An 18,232-nucleotide genomic window follows, 5' to 3' on the forward strand; every position below is an offset into this window, starting at 1 on the left:
GTGCCGCACTATGAGCTTGTATATCTGCTATTTTTGAATAGCCAAAGAAATCTAAAATGACAGAGATGCGTTCCCGGATTGAATCGGTTAATGCAGTGATTTTCGATGATCCACCTTTCCACACTCTTCACTTTTGGATTTGATTACCAGGCATTCCGGTGCAGACTGGTGTGGGTGGTTCTGTGTCATCATGATCTCATTGATATTGAATAAGCTGCAGCTGGTGTACTTTTTTTGGACATCATAGGTACGCATACATAATGTACATACACATATAAATACAGACAAACCATGTTCTAGATGACTTGGCCTTCAACAACACCATGACAAATAAATCAAACCAAGGGTCCCAGAGGAAGAAGTGTTGGCTATCCACCTGCAAGTGTTTTTATAGTGGGTTTTTATAGGCCTTCTGGGTCTGTGAAGGCAGTGGAAAAAGAAATGTCTTGCCTGCCATGCATACGATTACAAGCTTTCATACTGTATAACTGTGATATGTGGTGTTGGTAAACAATAATGCTTCACGGTGATTATGGCCTAGTTGATAGTGCTTATCCGCTATCAACATACGTCATATTGAATGCTACTGTAAACACCCCCCCCCCCCCGGGTCTCCCAAAACCAGTCAAGAAAGGAAGATGTGGAATGCAGAAAGAGAAAAATGACGGCATCTATATTTCTAGCCGCTCCGCAGATTCCTGGCTTTGGATATGGCTGCGTTCAGACTTTCAGTAGACCTCACGTATCTCTCATCCCATTCCCCTCATGACAGAGTCATAAAACTCTCTTAACCCATTAAGAACCGAGGCCGATTCTACAAATAATCTCTGTCGGGTGGAAACCTCATACGTCCAAAACTGTTAAGTGTCAGGATTCAAATTCAAAAACGGCAAAAGTAGGCAAAAGTAGGAGCTTGTAGATCTGCTGCTTTTGATTCTTTTATGTGAGGCTGTAGTAGGATCAATGTGGTGAATGCAACTAGTGTTCATTTAATACACCCTTGCAGTAGCCTGGCAGGGATATACTGTATAAGCCTGACCATCTGTACATAGTTTGTTGATTAACACAGTAAATGGCAGAAGCCAAAGAGAACACATGTGTCTATGTAAGTTCATGACAATCAAGTAGGGCGTTAATTTACGAAAAAATACAACAAGTTAGAATATGAAGATAAGAGGTTCCTGCCCGACAGCCCTCTAAATCCTACGAGTTTTCTGAAAAACGTATGTTGCCATACAGCTAAAATCTAAAATGACACGGATGCTTTCCCGGTTTTACTGGGTTAAGACCTACTAAGAGCAATGTCTTGTCCTGCTGTCTGCTGCTGCTACTGTCACTTACAGTTTATTGTTGTCCAAACTTCCTGTGTCTCACAACCTCCCCCACCCCACTGCATTTATTTTATGGAAAAGCTTTTTCAGTTCATAAAGTGTCACAATGTGAATGATTCTTCAGGCTTGATGTATTGATACAGTTTATTTAAGTCTGTTTGGAACGATATTTACAATACATGATTGGTTTACGACACTGTAAAAACTTGTAAAAAGTGAGCTCCCAAGAGCTTATGAGTAAAGTTCTTATTTGGATATTGGGTTTAAAACTACAGAAAAAAGGATGCTGTAAATTGGGAATCATATTTAGATTTATATTATTATTAGATTTTATCGGCAAGAATGAACAACGTCACAGTGGTTTCCTGGCGATGGCCTTCCATTCCAGATGATGTCTGTGAAATGTCTATGAGATACTGATTTATGTTCTGTAATTTCAGGCTTCTTCGTGGGAATCACGAGGACCTTTGACTCCAGAAGTGGAGGCCATTAAGCCATGATAAACATCATGGTTATAATGGTGTGTGTGTGTGTGTGTGTGTGTGTGTGTGTGTGTGTGTGTGTGTGTGTGTGTGTGTGTGTGTGTGTGTGTGTGTGTGTGTGTGTGTGCGTGTGCGTGCGTGTGTGTGTAATATGACTCATAAGCCTACACAAGTGCTTTAGGATTACCGTTACAAGCTAGCAATGTCTAGGGGAACACAGTACTGTATCTAGGTGCTACAGTATCTTAAACACAGTGTCAACAAGCTCAACTTCAGCAGCACCAGTCCAACAACAAGCAGCTCAGTTGCCAATTGGCAAGGAGCTCTGGTTTTGATGACCAAAGAACTTTGAGGTGTGTGAGATCAGGTACCCAGAGAGGGGCGCGGCAGACCTGTGAGAGATAAGTCTTTTCCAAAAAAGAGGCTAGCTAGAGGAAAGACAGTAAATGTAACGCTTCTTAAATTCTTGTTTCTTCATAATTAAAGACATTTCAAGAGCGGAAATAAAGTTGACTTCATGTGGGTCTTTCCGCCTGATACGACCAACATTGAATTCCATTATAAAATGAAAATTAAATATTTAAAAACATATAAGACGGATGTGGAAAAAAAACACGTGGAGGTACTTCCTTGGTTTACTGGCAGCGTGCTTAAGAAATGTGGCACTGATTGGTCCTGTGGTTTGCAAGATTATCCCCGGACGCACAGACGCATAGACAGACTCACAGACAGACCCATTTCAAAATGGCTTGCCTTCTACAGAGCCATGCCGTAAAAAGGTGTCCACTTATTATGGTCCTATCCTAATCACAAGATTCGACAGGATATGAGTCTGTTATTGTGTAACTGCAGTGCATTCCTGTGTGTGAGTTTGTGTTTGTGTGAAGCAACACGTGTAAGCTGAGTGGATGTGGGGGACACAGGATCCAGCTGAAAGTGACACATACAGTCCCTCTTGGCCCTCCACTGAATAATGCATCCCTCAGTGGGACAGACCAGGCGATACGGTGTCCTGGTTGCATCCCTCAATGGGACAGAGCAGGGCGATACTGTATCCTGATGTATCCCTGAATGGGACAGAGCAGGCGATACCGTGTCCTCTAGAACTACTATCAGACGCAGCTATCATGACCGTTCATTCATTAAGACTGGATTATCTGGGTCTCTCTCTCTCCCTCCGTCCCATTCTCTCTCTCTCTCTCTCTCCCTCCCATTCTCTCTCTCTCTCTCCCCGTGTCCCTGTTCTTCATTGTGTGTCTGACCCGCTGTTCCAGCCTTGTAATTCTTCGGTCCTTGTAACTCTGCAGTTCTTGTAACTAACCTGCCAGTCTGGCTCACCCATCTCTGTCTTATCTTTTTTTCTGCTGAATCTCGTGTGCTATAGGTTCTGAGCCTCCCCTCCTTCTTGCTCGCGGCTCGCTTGGGGTTACAGAACAGTCAGTCGTCGTGAACATTTTTCATCATTATTAGGTGGTGGTGGCGGGTGTGAAGTCCCCCACCCACATCCGACCCCGGCGGCTGGAGGCCACGGAAAGAGCTTTTTTAAAAGTGTGGCATTGTGTGCGCCGGCTGTCTAAACGAGTTGGGCATGGCAGGACAGGGGGCAGCGGGATGTGTGCGTCATAAGCGGGGGGAAACTGACATTGTTAACCCATTCAACCCGGGAACGCATCTGTGTCATTTTAGATCTTAGCTATAACCATTATTTTATACTTTGGCTATTCAAAAATAGCTGATATACAAGATATACTTGTAGATCTGCTATTGTTTTGAAAATTCTTGAACATTTGTGCAAATCTTTGAATACATATATTTTTTAAGCAAACATTTGTAACTCAAATCTTTTAATACATATATTTTTTAAGCAAACATTTGTAACTCAAATCTTTGCTTTTGGGGGTCCCTGGAACTAAATATTTTGAGATGGGGTCCGCGGCCAAATACATATCATTTTGGTGGTCCTTGACATGAAAAAGTATATATATCAACATATGTTTTTCAGAAAACTGTTTCTGTGTCATTTTAGATGCGTTCCCGGATTGAATGGGTTAATGTAGCATTTCCAACCCTCTGACAGCACCAAGCTCAGGAAAGCGCACACCCTGCTGGGAAGTGTGATCGTTCTTACGAACAATAAAATGAGGCAGATGGGGTCAATCGCGGCCAGACCTTTTCCTCGATAGGTATGGGGAATAATGTGCTCTCCGCCAACCACAAGTGGAGCGCCGGAGACTGATGGGTGGGGAGGGATGGGTGGGGGGGGGGATACCGTCAACTCCAGACCTGTTTCCTGGAAAGTCCAGAGAGGGAGTTAACAGTACCTTAGATTCCAAGGGCCAGTTTTGGATGGAGAGCTTATGATCTGTTGATGGAAAAGTGTATCATTATTTCTCTCTCCCTCTCTCTCTCTCTCTCTCTCTCTCTCTCTCTCTCTCTGTGTGTCACGCACTCTCTCGCTCTCTCTGTCCCTCTGTTTTTGTGTTTAATTCTTTCCTCTTTCATTCCCACATGGCCTCATGTAGCTGTCATCTTTACTGTGGTCAGGCCCCTCTCTCTCTCTCTCTCTCTCTCTGTCCCTTAAACTCCCTCCCTCTCTTTCTTTTAGTCTGTCTTTCTTTCTTTCTTTTTCTCAATGCCAGATAGCCACATGTCGCTGTCATTACTGTGGTTTGCCTCTTGCGACATCTTAATTCACTGCCTCTCTTGAGTACACATGTTGGATTGCACAGGCAATTGTGTGTGTGTGTGTGTGTGTGTGTGTGTGTGTGTGTGTGTGTGTGTGTGTGTGTGTGTGTATGTGTGTCTGAGAGTGTGTATATGCATGTACGTGTATGTTTGTGTGTGTGTGTGTGTGTGTGTGAGAGAGAGTGATTACAGGGATGGAGGGTGGGAAGAAAACTTTTTCCTTCTGTCCCTTCTCTCCTCCTCCTCCGTCTGGCGGGCGGCTCGCTGTGCCTTCAGACGGCGGAGAGCTTCGTGCACAGCAGCACAGCCTCAACCCTGCTCACCTCTCCTTCTCTACCCCACTGCTCTCTTTCAACCTCTCTCTCTCCACTCCCTTTTCTCTCACCCTTTCTTCCTATCTTCTTACACCCTCACCCTCCCTTCCTCCCTCCCTCCCTCCCTCCCTCTCTCTCGTTTCCCTCCCTCTATCTGATTCAACTGTACACAATAGACTTCCTCTCCAAGCGCCTGCTCCGAAGGAAACCGGGGGGCAGAAGGAGGAGGGGAAGGGGTGTGTGTGTTTGTGTGTGTGTGTGTGTGTGTGTTTGTGTGTGCGTGTGCGTGTGGGGGGGGGGATTTGGTTTCCACGACAATGGAAATTCAATCAGGAAATGGAGAGGAGGCGGTGAGCGGCGCGGCTGCGACCTCGGGCCCGTGCGGGGGAGAGCAGACGACGGCGTCAGTGGACCCGGTGCTCCGAGAGGACCTGCACACAGCCCGGACCATCGAGAGGTTCGACATCCCCCTGGACAGCCTGAAGAGGATGTTTGAGAACCCCACCGGGGCAAACACAGTGAGTAAAGCCGCCTTTCTTTCACTGTAGCATGACTGGACTTTTTCCATGTATGTCAAGGACCCCCCAAATTGACACTGTATGTATTTGGCCGAGTAGGACCCCCCATCTGAGAATTATTTGTGCCAGGGACCCCCAGAAGAGAAGATTTGTATTTAAAAACAAATCTAAATAATCTAAATGATTCTACATTTTCCAATACTTCTTTAAGATATGTTCAAAAATAGCAGATGTACAAGCTTGCAGCGCGGCACAAAGTTGACGTGCTGTGAGCTTTTATATCTGCTATTTTTGAATAACCAACATATAAAATATGGATAAAGTGGTTAGATTGTGATGCTGTATTAACACATTTTACTGTGGACCCCCTGGAACCCCCCCAAGGACCCCTGGGGGTCCCCGGACCCCACTTTGAGAACCACTGCTGTAGACAGTAACCAGGCATATACCGTTATCTATTGTTCCATACAAGAACTTTTTGGTAGGTTTTGGTTGGCAGCTGCTCAGGAGATGGTGCTGGGAGTAGGAATGTTCCCTGTCCAATCCCCAGATCTTCCTGGCTTTGCGTTGGAAGTGCCTTTGAGCAAGACGCTGAACCTCTGTAACTGCTTCCAGTGAGCAGGATGATGCCTTGCTTGCATGGCTGCCTCTGTCAGCAATATCATATATGATAATAATATCATGAATGATACACGATATGATATAAACTGTATATAATGATATATGCATAGAATAATGGTGCAATCAAGTGCTGTCAAGCTGCTTGATGTTTGTAGCTGTGTATTGACTTTGTCAAATCATAGCGCACATTTTTGCTATATGAAAACTATCCAATTTACAAATGGATGAGTCGGGACACTCATGGATGTGAACTGCAACGGTATGGTGGAGGCATACAAACATGAACTGTATTTCTAGTTTTATAGAAATTGTATTCATTTGTTTTCATATTTTCTACGGCTTGGCTGGAGCAGGAGCCTAGCTGTGTGTGTGTGTGTGTGTGTGTGTGTGTGTGTGTGTGTGTGTGTGTGTGTGTGTGTGTGTGTGTGTGTGTGTGTGTGTGTGTGTGTGTGTGTGTGTGTGTGTGTGTGTGTGTGTGTGTGTGTGTGTGTGTGTGTGTGTGTGTGTGCGTGCGTGCGTGCGTGCGTGCGTGCGTGCGTGCGAGAGAGAGAGAGTGGGAGGCATACATTGTAAAGCACTTTGAGTGGTTGGAAGACTGAAAAAAGAGCTACAGTATTTAAGCACAGTCCATTTACAATGACTGTTCAGTGTCTTGACTACGTTTGGTCATGTCATGTGCACTGCATGTTTGAAACACTGCAGATATTGTTTGAGGGAGATAGATAGCCTACTGACAAGAACTTTGAACTTCAAAATACGTTTTCTATGGTTTTCTGCTGTGTCAAGAGGTCATAGCAGTGAGCCTCTCCTCCAGCGCTGCGAAACCATCCCCAGTACTCTGTGTGTGTGTGTGTGTGTGTGTGTGTGTGTGTGTGTGTGTGTGTGTGTGTGTGTGTGTGTGTGTGTGTGTGTGTGTTGCACTGTCGCAACGTTCCCAAGGAATGTGACTCTCCGACTGGGGGGGGGGGGGGAGTTGAAGTTACATTCCCTGGCAAGAGGAAGTGAAAATGATGAAAGGGACACTAATGCATGGTTTATTTATTGTTATGTTATTAATGACATAACATATAAATAATAACTGAATAGCAGGAGTGGAATGGCTTCCTATTGTACGGTAATTCTACAGGAATCTGTCTTGGTTACATTGTTTGGGAACTTGACACTTGACAATACAGTGAGCACTTACGCCTGATTTCTACATAGTTGTGCGCCAGTGTTGCGCACGAAAATAGCCACGCTAAGCAAGAGTTGCAGCGCAACACATTGAAGCTTGTTGATCTGTTAACTTATTTTATAAACGATATAGCTATTATTATTATATAAACTATAATTCAGGCTTTACCGGCAACAGGACCTCACAGTTAGTATAGTGGGACAGGGGAGGACACTACCAGTGGTGGAAAAAGTACTACATGTCTTTACTTAAGTAAAAGTATCAATACTGCAATGTAGAAACACTCTGTTACGAGTAAAAGTTCCGGTAATCGAAATGTACTCCGAAAGTACAACAGTATTGGCATAAAAATATCATAGGTCATGAGACCAGTCCAGGTGTGCTGTAGGATTTTGTGACAACCACACATTGTTATTGCAACTATACTATATAAGTACTATATACATTTCCCAATACAAATTTGAATCCTATACCCTGAAGATAAAGTATATATTTTGACCACCTTCTGCCTGGCATCCCTATTTCGGGCAGTGACAAACCTCACAATGCATCGCATGGATATGCATTGTGAGCTGACGGCTGTTTTCTCTAAGAATACAGGTGTGCCTTGAGATTTTGTGTACTCGCCCATTTGTGTGCCTTGGGCACAGAAGTGTAGTAAGCCACTGTCATGGACGATGTCATCCTCCATTTACAGCGGTGCAGCACACGGTTCTGCACAATGCACCAGTTGCTCGAGCGGCAGAAATATGATTCAGTGCCGGGCACAGAGGTTTTCCATGGTTTTGTTGACTCTGGTGAAAAGCCTCCCTTACGTGTCTCTTTCTCATTTTTCTTTTTTTACTGAAGACTGACTCACCCCTTCTGGTTTTCCATCACGTTGGAAGTTGGCTTATACCAGATGGAAAATCTTAAACCTGTTGAATGTAAACTGGGTCATGTTGAGACAACCTCCCCTTTTTTACCAGGACGTCTGATGGGGGAAAGAGAGGTGAACGGCCCAGCTGGCCTGCTTCTGCTCGTTTTGGTTTTAATACTGTCATGACATCATCCTAAATATTTACTGCGATGACCTCATGCTTCTGGTGTAAATCTCACTGCTCACATTAAACATTAAAACTCCTGTGTTTGTGTGAGAGTGTCGAGGGATTAGAAGCAGAAAACAGGCGCCGATAACTTTCGTTAGTTTATTCCCATCCATAGATGTCAATGAAGCTGATACTGCTAGAAGAGATGCACTATGGGAAGTGTAGGCGCAGTGTTTACTGAAGCCAGCTGGTGGCGCGTGTGTGCCCGTGCTCGCACACACACACACACACACACACACACACACACACACACACACACACACACACACACACACACACACACACCGAGTTGGTCTGCAACTTTGCAGTGCCATGCAGATGGGGACATATGACACCCTGTTATTCGAGACCTATTTTGGGGCACTTTATGGTTAAGCCGGATTGTAAAAATAACCCTGTAATTGGCATGTCGGCTGTGGCTGGGAGCGAGCGAGTGCATGGCCTGCCTGCAAAGCCTATAGCGCTCACACCAGGCCCAGATGGCAGGAGAGGGAGAGACACAAGGAGAAAGAGAGAGTCTAAAAGAGTGACAGTGAGTTGAGAGAGAGAGAGAGAGAGAGAGAGAGAGAGAGTTTTTGAGTTGCCAGATCAGAGTTGGGTCCTTAGAGCCTTTTGGAACCTCTTCAGGGCTAATGCACCGTCTCTGTCCTGTCCTGTTCGCTGTTATCTGTGGACGCTGACTGTGTTATTCGCAGCCTTGAGAGAACAAGGCTAATTTGTTCCAATTATCACTGTCAGACATGTATATTTAGACTAGACTGCTGTGGCCAGAGCCATAACAGTCTGATTGGCCAGAAGCGAAAAAGAGCTTGGCTCCAGCTCCGGTACTGCTACTGCTTGTTCCACATTCTGCAGTGTCAAATTGTTCTAAAAAGATTCGCTGACCCGAGAACAGAGGCTCCAGAAAGAAGAGAGTTTTAGGTATATGTGTAGACCTCTCCAACCCTCAGCATAAATAGTTAGTAGTAGACAAAAGTAGATATTATGCCAAATAGTGCTATACTGTATTTATCTCTCTCCTTTTCTTCTAGCATCACAGTTATTTATTTGCTTATACAGTCTGCTGGCGGGGGAGCCAAATATATAAATGTTGACAGTGATAATTCTAGGTTAAGTGTTTGTAACACAGGCTAACAAAAATCCAAAACCTTGAGTTTAGATTTGGTACACCAACAATCTAAACATAAACGACGATTGAATCAGCCCCGTCTCTTCATGTCTACAGCTATATTCTCATGTTGGAACTAATGGCAGGCTATATACCCCAAGGACTCTAATCGTTCAGGCAGAAAATACTAATATGCGCTCGCATCATCTTTTTGATCAAATTGATACTTTGTAGAGTCATTTACCGTGGCCTTTTCCCTTGACATTGTCATGTTTTAGACAAGGCAATCAACTTTTACAATCAATCTCCATCAGGTTCAACGTGGGCCCCTGAATTCAGAGTGCAATTCTTCTCCCGTTTGAATTGAATCACAGCCGTCATCATTTGAGTCAAGGTGTCCCCATGGGAATGGGGACAGTGATCTTTTATTCATATCGCCGTAGAAATCTAATCAAAGCACATGCTGGACAGAGCTCCAGCGAACGTCTACGTAGTAACTTGGCATGGAGATACAAGCTTTAGAGCGCTCGCAGAAGGTCCTTCTCTTATCTCTCAACTCTTGGGGAGAGAGAGGGTAAAAAAGGAAAACGATTGTTAATGTTGCACATGGGCAGTGTTCCCAGAAGAGAAGCAGACTCAGAGCTTCACAGCTCAATGGCAGTAAACCGCGACCTTGTGTCTAACTATCTGCGAGGCCGAGCTTAATATTTGATGATGCATCGTATTTTCTTATTTTTCCCCCCTCACATTTCATTATTTAAACGGCACGGTGTCACCGAGCGGTCACTCGTAACGATGACTGATGGATTCACCGGGTGGTCTGTCTCTCAGCTATAATCCATCTCTCTCCCAAGAAGAGAAAGGTATAGCAGTGATGCAATGGTTTATCTTTGGAGTGCAAAGTGCATGTTTTTCCGCTTAGTGCAGAATGGCTAGCAGACGGATCCTCTCGGGAGACGGGCTTGTGTTTACGAGATCAGTTCTGAGCTCCTGACCGCCCGGTCACAGGCTCACAGCTGCATCAGAGAATGCTCACATGGGGGTGTAGTGCACAGTGCAGGCTTGTTTACACATGCGCACGTGCGCACGCACGCAAGTAAGAAGTATGTGTGCATGTACATGCAAACACACACGCTGCAAGTACATCACTGCAAGTCCATTTCCCTTCCTGCAAAGTTCAGTTGCATAGTATGATATTATTTACCTTGTACATGATCAGCCTCTACACTGGTAGACAGTGTAATAGCTTTGGTCCCCCAGTGGGTGGCAGTGTGGTATCTGTGAGAGGCACCTGCAGCTGCAATTAACCTGTCATGTTAAAAATGTTATGAGATATTAGTAATGGGTTATAATATGCGTATGAAGCGGGGATGCGATCATAGACAAATACCATTTACCTTAGGCAAAATGTCCATTTCAGTCATTTTCATGGCAGGAGGTATCATAATATTATGACTTCCATTTCCTGAATTGAATTCCCTGAATTTCCCTCCGGGGATCAATAAAGGTTCATCTCATCTCTTATCTCATCTCTTATCTTATTTGTGTGCTGAGCTGCCACACAACCAGGATTATATGCAGCAGATTTGCATTATCGTGATTTACAAAGAATCCCATTAATTTTAATGTGCCATTTTAAAGGAATTTCCACACCGTGGGTTAGAGCCTATTCCGGGACAAACATTCTGCGAATATAGTCAACTTGGGCTTGTAGATTGACTACGGTATTACTATTTTAAGAGATTTGGTGGGTTAGGGCCACTATCGATTAGTCACCCCATAGAGACTTGAATTCTTGAATGCTACAAAAAACAAAAAAATATTCATGAAGTCAAGTCTCAATGGGGTGACTAATCGATAGAAAAAAGTAATTTCTCTTTAAGAAGACATAAATGGCCAAAAATACTAACATCAGAGAACACATTAATAAAAGCAAAGCACATTAACAAAAGCAAACACGGACAGATTGGAACAGAAAAAGAAGAGGAAAAAGTTAATTACAGTGATTATAATAATATTCAAATGAAATAAAACTAGTCAAACAGTCTCCCTCAGACTGAGCTAAAAGCAAGGGAGAAAAAGTGGGTCTTTAGGTTTGATAAAAAAAAAATCAATGGTGGGTTTGGACTTGATGTGTGGTGGAAGATTGTTCCAAAGTTTGGGGGCAGAGAAGGCCCGAGCTCTGTGTCTGATGGTTCTCTTCCTGTCCTCCTGAACTAAATATATAAGGTTAGTAAACACATCTGGTCGGAACGACCTACAGTTGAGTGGGAGGACATTGGGTGCTTGTTTTTAGTGGCTGAGATCACTGTGTGACCGTGTGGACTGTATGGACTGCACACACTCTAAATATATATATGACCCAAAGCCACTCATGACTAATGGGGATTGCACTACAACGTCATACACCCCTTTCATAGTGACAGGTTTCTATGGGTGCTGGACAGATTTCGTGCGTGTGTGTGTGTGTGTGTGTGTGTGTGTGTGTGTGTGTGTGTGTGTGTGTGTGTGTGTGTGTGTGTGTGTGTGTGTGTGTGTGTGTGTGTGTGTGTGTGTGTGTGTGTGTGTGTTTGTTTGTGTGTGAAAGAGAGAGAGAGATGATGTACAGTATATGTGTGTTCATTGGCATGTGTTTGTGACCGTGTATTGTTGTGTGTGGGGGTGAGAGAAAGAGAGAGAGAGAGTTTCTGTGCGTGTTCTTTTGCATGTATGTGTGTGTGTGGGGGGGGGGGGGTGAGAGAGTGCGTGTGTGCATACGTGTGTGTACACTTGTGTGTCAGGGAATGACTTTGTGCTTGTGACTGTATTTGAGTGTTACAATTTGAGTGTGTGTGTGTGTGTGTGTGTGCGCGTGTCTGTCAGAGGGAATGAGTTTGTCTGTGCGTGGGAGAGAGGTGATCAGGTTCAGGAGAGAACCATCAGACACAGAGAAAGAGAGTGTTTTCTGACAGCATACAATAGATATCATTGGAGTTTTGGGATGCTCAGCAGGGCCTTGGTTTATTCTCATAGTCACAGAATTGTCAATGTCACTCGCTTTCTCTCATGAGCTTTTTATGCTTCTTGATAAATGATGTGTACAGGCGTGTCATTTTCATGCTCCTCATTCCGGCTCCTGGAAGGATCTTCAGTTCAGAGATTACATAACAACCACTTTTCAGAAAAGTCCGCTCTCAGACGGCATTGAGAAGCCCGCCGTCAGGTTAATTGAAACGTTGCATTTTTATGTTTGAAGCCGCTCAGTTCCCTAGCTTTATCCAGTGCTTAATTATGTCATTATTGTCAACGTCGGGTGGAAACCTAGTATGTCCAAACCTGTTACTTTTCAGGAAATGGAAAAAAGAACCTGTGTCCCAAATGGTGTCAGTGTAGTTATTACTACATAAGACAAAGACACACTTAACAACTTTCAAAATGTTTCAGATATCTTCGCTACTCTTATGTGAAGAAGTAGTGCATTCATTTAAATTAAGAAAAAACTAAAAGTAATATGGAGATGCAAGGTTTCTGCCAGACGGCGACAAGATATTTATATAATTATTTATTTCTGTGATTGTTTTCTGTAACGGAATTACAGTGACACGAAATCTCCTTTTTTTTAATAAGAATTCAAAAGACATGCTGAAGCATGGCAAATGAGATAGCTCGTTGACTAATTTCGCAGCGCTAATCACAAAAAAGCAGAGTCAATACTCAACAACAACCCTACTTAAACTGAGCATTAAGCTAACCGGCGTGGCTTCAGCCAAATTGATTGACGAGGACGCTTGTGTCCTCATTGAGCTCTTAAGACACCATTAATATTTCCCTGCCGTTTGCCATTTTCGTCTCAGTTTCGAGATTGACATCTTTTAATGGAGCTGGCATCGTGCGCTGCACATGATGATTGACGGGCTCGCCGTAAAACAAGTCGTTGAATGAGTACCCGCATAAAGATACCTCTGTTCTGCTTTTTGTTCAGCCCTTTTTTCTTCAAATAACTTCTGACTTCTAACTTCCACAGCCTGGGTAACAGTGGCGGAAAGTAACTAAGTACATTTACTCAAGTACTGCACTTAAGTTCCATTTTGATGTATTTTTACTTTTATTGAGTATTTCCAATTGTCAATACTTTTACTTATACTCCTCTACATCTCAGAGGTAAATGTTGTACTTTTTACTCCACTACAATTATTTGACAGCTTTAGTTACTATAGTTACTTTGCAGATTTGGATTATTAAGACAAAACATACATTAACCAACTACGCTCTATTTTGTACTTCAGCTATTTGAAAATAGCAGATCTACAAGCTCACAACGCGTCGCAGATCGACACGTTGTGAGCTTGTAGATCTGTTATTTTCAAAAGATTTGTATACCTGATTTTGAAACCTGAAATGGGACTTTTTACATAATGTACTTTTACTTTTGGTACTTTTAGTACAATTTGATGCCAATACGTCAAATGTCAAGTCAAATGTGAATACAGAACTTTTACTTGTAACAGAGTATTTCTATATTGTGGTATTGGTACTTTTACTTAAGTAAAACATGTGAGCACTTCTTCTACCACTGCTGGGTAGTGGCTGTGTGTGTTTCTCCAGACCGTTCTCTCTCCAGGCCTCCTTGTGCGACTATATTGTCATTTCCTGATATATTCTGAGACCCGCAGGCTGAGGTGGGGAACACTGCGTGTCCAAGGATTAGCCAAGGACCTTGAGGCTCGCACTTGAATCCCTTATGCAGATATTGCTCCGTCAGAGTGGAGACATAGTGTCAGCACTCTCTCTCTCTCTCTCTCTTCCTCTCTCTCTCTCCCTGTCTCTCTGTCTCTCTCTCTCAATCCATCTCTTTCTCTCTCTCAATCCATTCCTTTCTCTGTCTCTGGTTGAGCGTGGCCACACAGAAATAGAGGAAGTGGTCTCTTTTTCTTTTTGACAGGGCTCTAAATGCAAATGGGGCTGCGGGTGCTTTGTTAATTGTTAACTAGTGCTCAAACAAACAGAGCGCTCATGAGCTGATATGAAACTGTCAGCAAGGCAGTAAAGGTTTTTGACGAGGGAAAGTTCCTGTACAGCTCAATGTAAAAGATAACATTAACAGGTGGTGAAGGCCTCATGCCCTCAGTTATTTTTTGAGACAGATAGTCGGACGGTTGAGGCAGGCAGTAAATGTCGGGCAAAGGCAGAAGCTGTCAGTGTTTGTGTAGGAAGTATGGGGGTACTCTAAAGATTCTGTGTACTGTCTTCCAGCATGTTGTGTTGTATAATGTTCTTATGTGTTCCATGTTGAACAGACACCAAATATCCCAATGGGACAATACAGTAAAGGCTAATCTAATCTGCTGTAATCTAATCTAATGGGAGGCTGAGGTTGGTGATGACAAAAACACATAATCTTCACTATAATATTATCATGTGCCATTTTCAGCTGTCCATGTTCTTTTCAAGTTAATATGGATAGATTTTTGCACATTTGCTACAACATTAGGTTGAAAAGTCACATAAATATGTGATTGTGTGTGTCTGCTTGGACACCTGCATTCACACACACGCACACACACACGCACACTTACTTAACTGAGTGTGCACGGTAGCACGCTTACACAATTATAGACCATGTCCCCAAAATATCGAACGGTGACAGTGACAGCGGATGGCACATCCGATGCCACTTCCTACGGTTCCTGCGTGTGCCAGAGACATTTTGAGAGCCTGAAAATGGAGACGGATCCCCAACCAGTTTAGGCTCGCCATGTATAAATAGAGAGAGAGAGAGAGAGAAAGAGATGGGGAGGATTAGGAGATGGAGGGGCCTGATGAAAGAGAGTGTAACGTGATTTGCATTTAATAAGCACATGGCTGGATGGTGATACAGAGGAGTGAGCGAGAGAGTGGGGAGGATAGACGAAGAGGGGGGGGGGGGGGGGAATCCAGGCACTCAGAGTGAACCGACGGCACAGAATGATTTATTAAAGAAAAGAGAAAAAAATGCTTTATGTCTAGAGCACTTCCGTTGCTGTAAGGGCTGAAACAGCATATCTGGTTGTCTGATGCAACAGATCATAACGTAGCCACGCGCGTCAACAACTGTGACATTTATCGGTAGGCGTTGTCCATCAATATTAATGACGAATGACAAACAGGTTATCGTGTCGAAACTCCAAAATTATATGTATGCCTTCACAGTCAATAATCAGTACCTGTCACCTGTCCCCAGTACTCTCCCTTGCTGGCATTTGGGGTTTTCTGTCTTTTTTAGCAGTTTGAAAGCTCTCTCTCACTCTCTCTCTCTCTCTCTCTCAGTTTCTCTGTCTCTCTCCTTCTCTCCCCCCCCTCACTCTCTCTCTCTCACCCTCCTCTTCATTTTCCCTAAAGTCTCACTGCTGCTTGACAGCTTGAGCCTTGGTTAAGAGCTCTTCCCAGTAATAGAGAGAGAGAGAGAGAGAGAGAGAGAGAGAGAGAGAGAGAGAGAGAGAGAGAGAATTGGTGTGAATTCATTATGTGTCAGTGTTTCCCTCAATGGCACAGTTAAGGCGCCATACACACCAGAGAATATTATGCACCGATATTTCGATGCAATTTGTATTCGGAACGAGGTTGATCTTCCACTGTGAATATAAGCATCAACCTGTGCACTTAGCATGTGCACTTAAGTCAAATGATCCAGAATGCCGCAGCAAGCTTATTGGTCTTCAACCAGCCAAAATGTCCACATGTCTCCCCCCTTCTCCGCTCCCTCCATTGGCTCCCAGTTACTGCCCGCACAGAGTACAAAACACTAATGTTGGCCTACAAAGCAACCAAAGGCATGGCACCCCATACCTTCGAAGCCTGATCCAACCCTACAGCCCCTCCCGCTCACTCAGATCAGGTCTGAATCTTCCCTAAACCATCCGACTCCACACGTCCCAGACTAGATCTTCTCCCTTCTGGCACCCAAACTGTGCAACAAACTCCCCATTGCAGTTAAAACTGCAGATTCACACCCAATTTTACGCCATCATCTGAAGACTCACCTCTTCAGACTCCACCTTAGCCCGTAGCACTTGACCCAGCCTTAACGACCATGCAGTCGTATGCAAAGGTTAAAATGCTATTTAGACAGAGGCTAGGTTAATTTGTGTGTTCATCTACACTGTCTCTCTGCATTTGATGTAGTATGTGTTTACCTTGCTCACTGTAAGTCGCTCTGGATAAAGTTGTGTTTGCTAAATGCCTAAATTGTAAATTGTAACCGGCATGAATGAGGCATCAACTATATGAATAGTTTATTGCGAAATACTCGCCGACGCATTTTCCAGGTCATTTATTTGTCACACTCTCGGTGTGTAAATACAATCACCGACATGTCAACAAACAGAGCATATTTACACTGGAATAATTTGATCCCTGGGAGGATGGGTTTTCAAGAGGTACCCGCTGGCTTGTTCTCTAAATCCTTGGAGGAACGGTATCTGAAAATGTAATCGTATGCCATATGTTTTCATTCAAGGTTTCTTCAGTTCAGGTTTCTTCAGTTCAATTATACAAAGATGACTGACACTCCAGCATGGGGCGGGGGGTTAATACAATGTAACTAGCACATCTGCAGTGGTTGGAGGAGGTCTCCCTACACTTCCGTTGAGAAACGTAGAACCTGGTGTCGGGTAGGACAACTACTCCGTTGACAGGTACTACTGCCTGAAGCTCTTAAGCGCAATATCTCCCATGGCCTCTTGGATGAGAAGGTTGGTGTCCCCCGTGAGAGATAGGGGTAGGATCCTTTAGGATTTTAACGATTCAGGTTCCTTTACGATTGCATCTTAACGGTCTGATTCCTTAACGGTTCCCTTTAACTATTCCTATAGGGGGTTCCGAATGGACCCTTACAGGTCTGTAACGCTGAGAGTGTACAAATGGAACCAAAAGTCGAAGTCCACATAGCTCTGACAGCGTGATAAATCAGTTCCTGTAAAGTTTACAGGAACTGGAACCGATTCCGGTTCCTCAGTGTTGGATCCGGTTCCTCCGGGTTCAGGATCCCAACCCTGGTATGAGAGACCCGGGTTCAACATCCTGGTACTTATAGGACGTGAAACTTGGGGATTGTAGCTTCAATTCAATGGCGAGACAGCACTGTGAAATAAAGTTGTTTACAGGTCCATCATCCACACTGCGCCACAGCGGAATAAAACACAAAGGAAAAACATTGCACCATAAGCAACAATTAGAGCCCCGGAGAAAACTGTAAACAAAAGTCTGCAAAAGCCCCAAGCAATGTTGCATCACTTACTGTCTTGTTTCTGTCTAGCCTGCGGTTAATGGGCTCTGTCCTCTATGAAGAGTTTGGCTAACAAACCGCTAATCAACATCACAAACCTCTGTATATACACACAACCAACAATCTGACTGAACATCATCTCTCTCACTCACTCACTCACGCACGCACGCACGCACGCACGCACGCACGCACGCACGCACACACACACACACACACACACACACACACACACACACACACACACACACACACACACACACACACACACACACACTTACTTTCTCTCTCTCTCTCTCTCCCCCCTCCCTACCTCCCTCCCTCACACACACTCTTTCTCCTCCTCCACTGTCTCTCTTTCTCTCTCTCTCTCTCTCTCTCTCTCTCTCTCTCTCTCTCTTTCTCTCTCTCTCTCTCTCTCTCTCTCTCTCTCTCTCTCTCTCTCTCTCTCTTGCCATGACATTCTCTCTTCTTAATCCCCTCTTCACGCTTACTGTCCCTAAATTACCTCATGTCTTCTCTCTCTCTCTCTCTCTCTCTCTCTCTCTCTCTCTCTCTCTCTCTCTCTCTCTGTCCTCAACCCTCCTTTCTTTCTCCTCTTGTTTATATGCCCTTCACTCCATCCATCCTTCTGTCCTGTTTCCTTTCCTTGTCATGGCTCTATGCTGTCTT

General features: G+C 44.1%; 1 protein-coding gene across 2 annotated transcripts in view; it reads left to right on the forward strand.

Annotated features, from left to right (window-relative positions):
- Positions 1-4,787: 4,787 nt before the first annotated feature.
- The window catches only part of xirp2a (xin actin binding repeat containing 2a), a 57,976-nt gene continuing 44,531 nt past the window's right edge, over positions 4,788-18,232 (forward strand). For both annotated transcript variants that reach the window (XM_084051316.1, XM_084051317.1), the window contains exon 1: positions 4,788-5,330. In XM_084051316.1, the coding sequence (XP_083907442.1) occupies positions 5,130-5,330 (201 nt within the window). In that variant the 5' untranslated portion in view covers positions 4,788-5,129. The remainder of the gene's footprint in view (positions 5,331-18,232) is intronic.

The sequence above is a fragment of the Gymnoscopelus microlampas genome, assembly GCF_963454915.1.
Source record: "Gymnoscopelus microlampas genome assembly, chromosome: 24".
Lineage (NCBI taxonomy): Eukaryota > Metazoa > Chordata > Actinopteri > Myctophiformes > Myctophidae > Gymnoscopelus > Gymnoscopelus microlampas.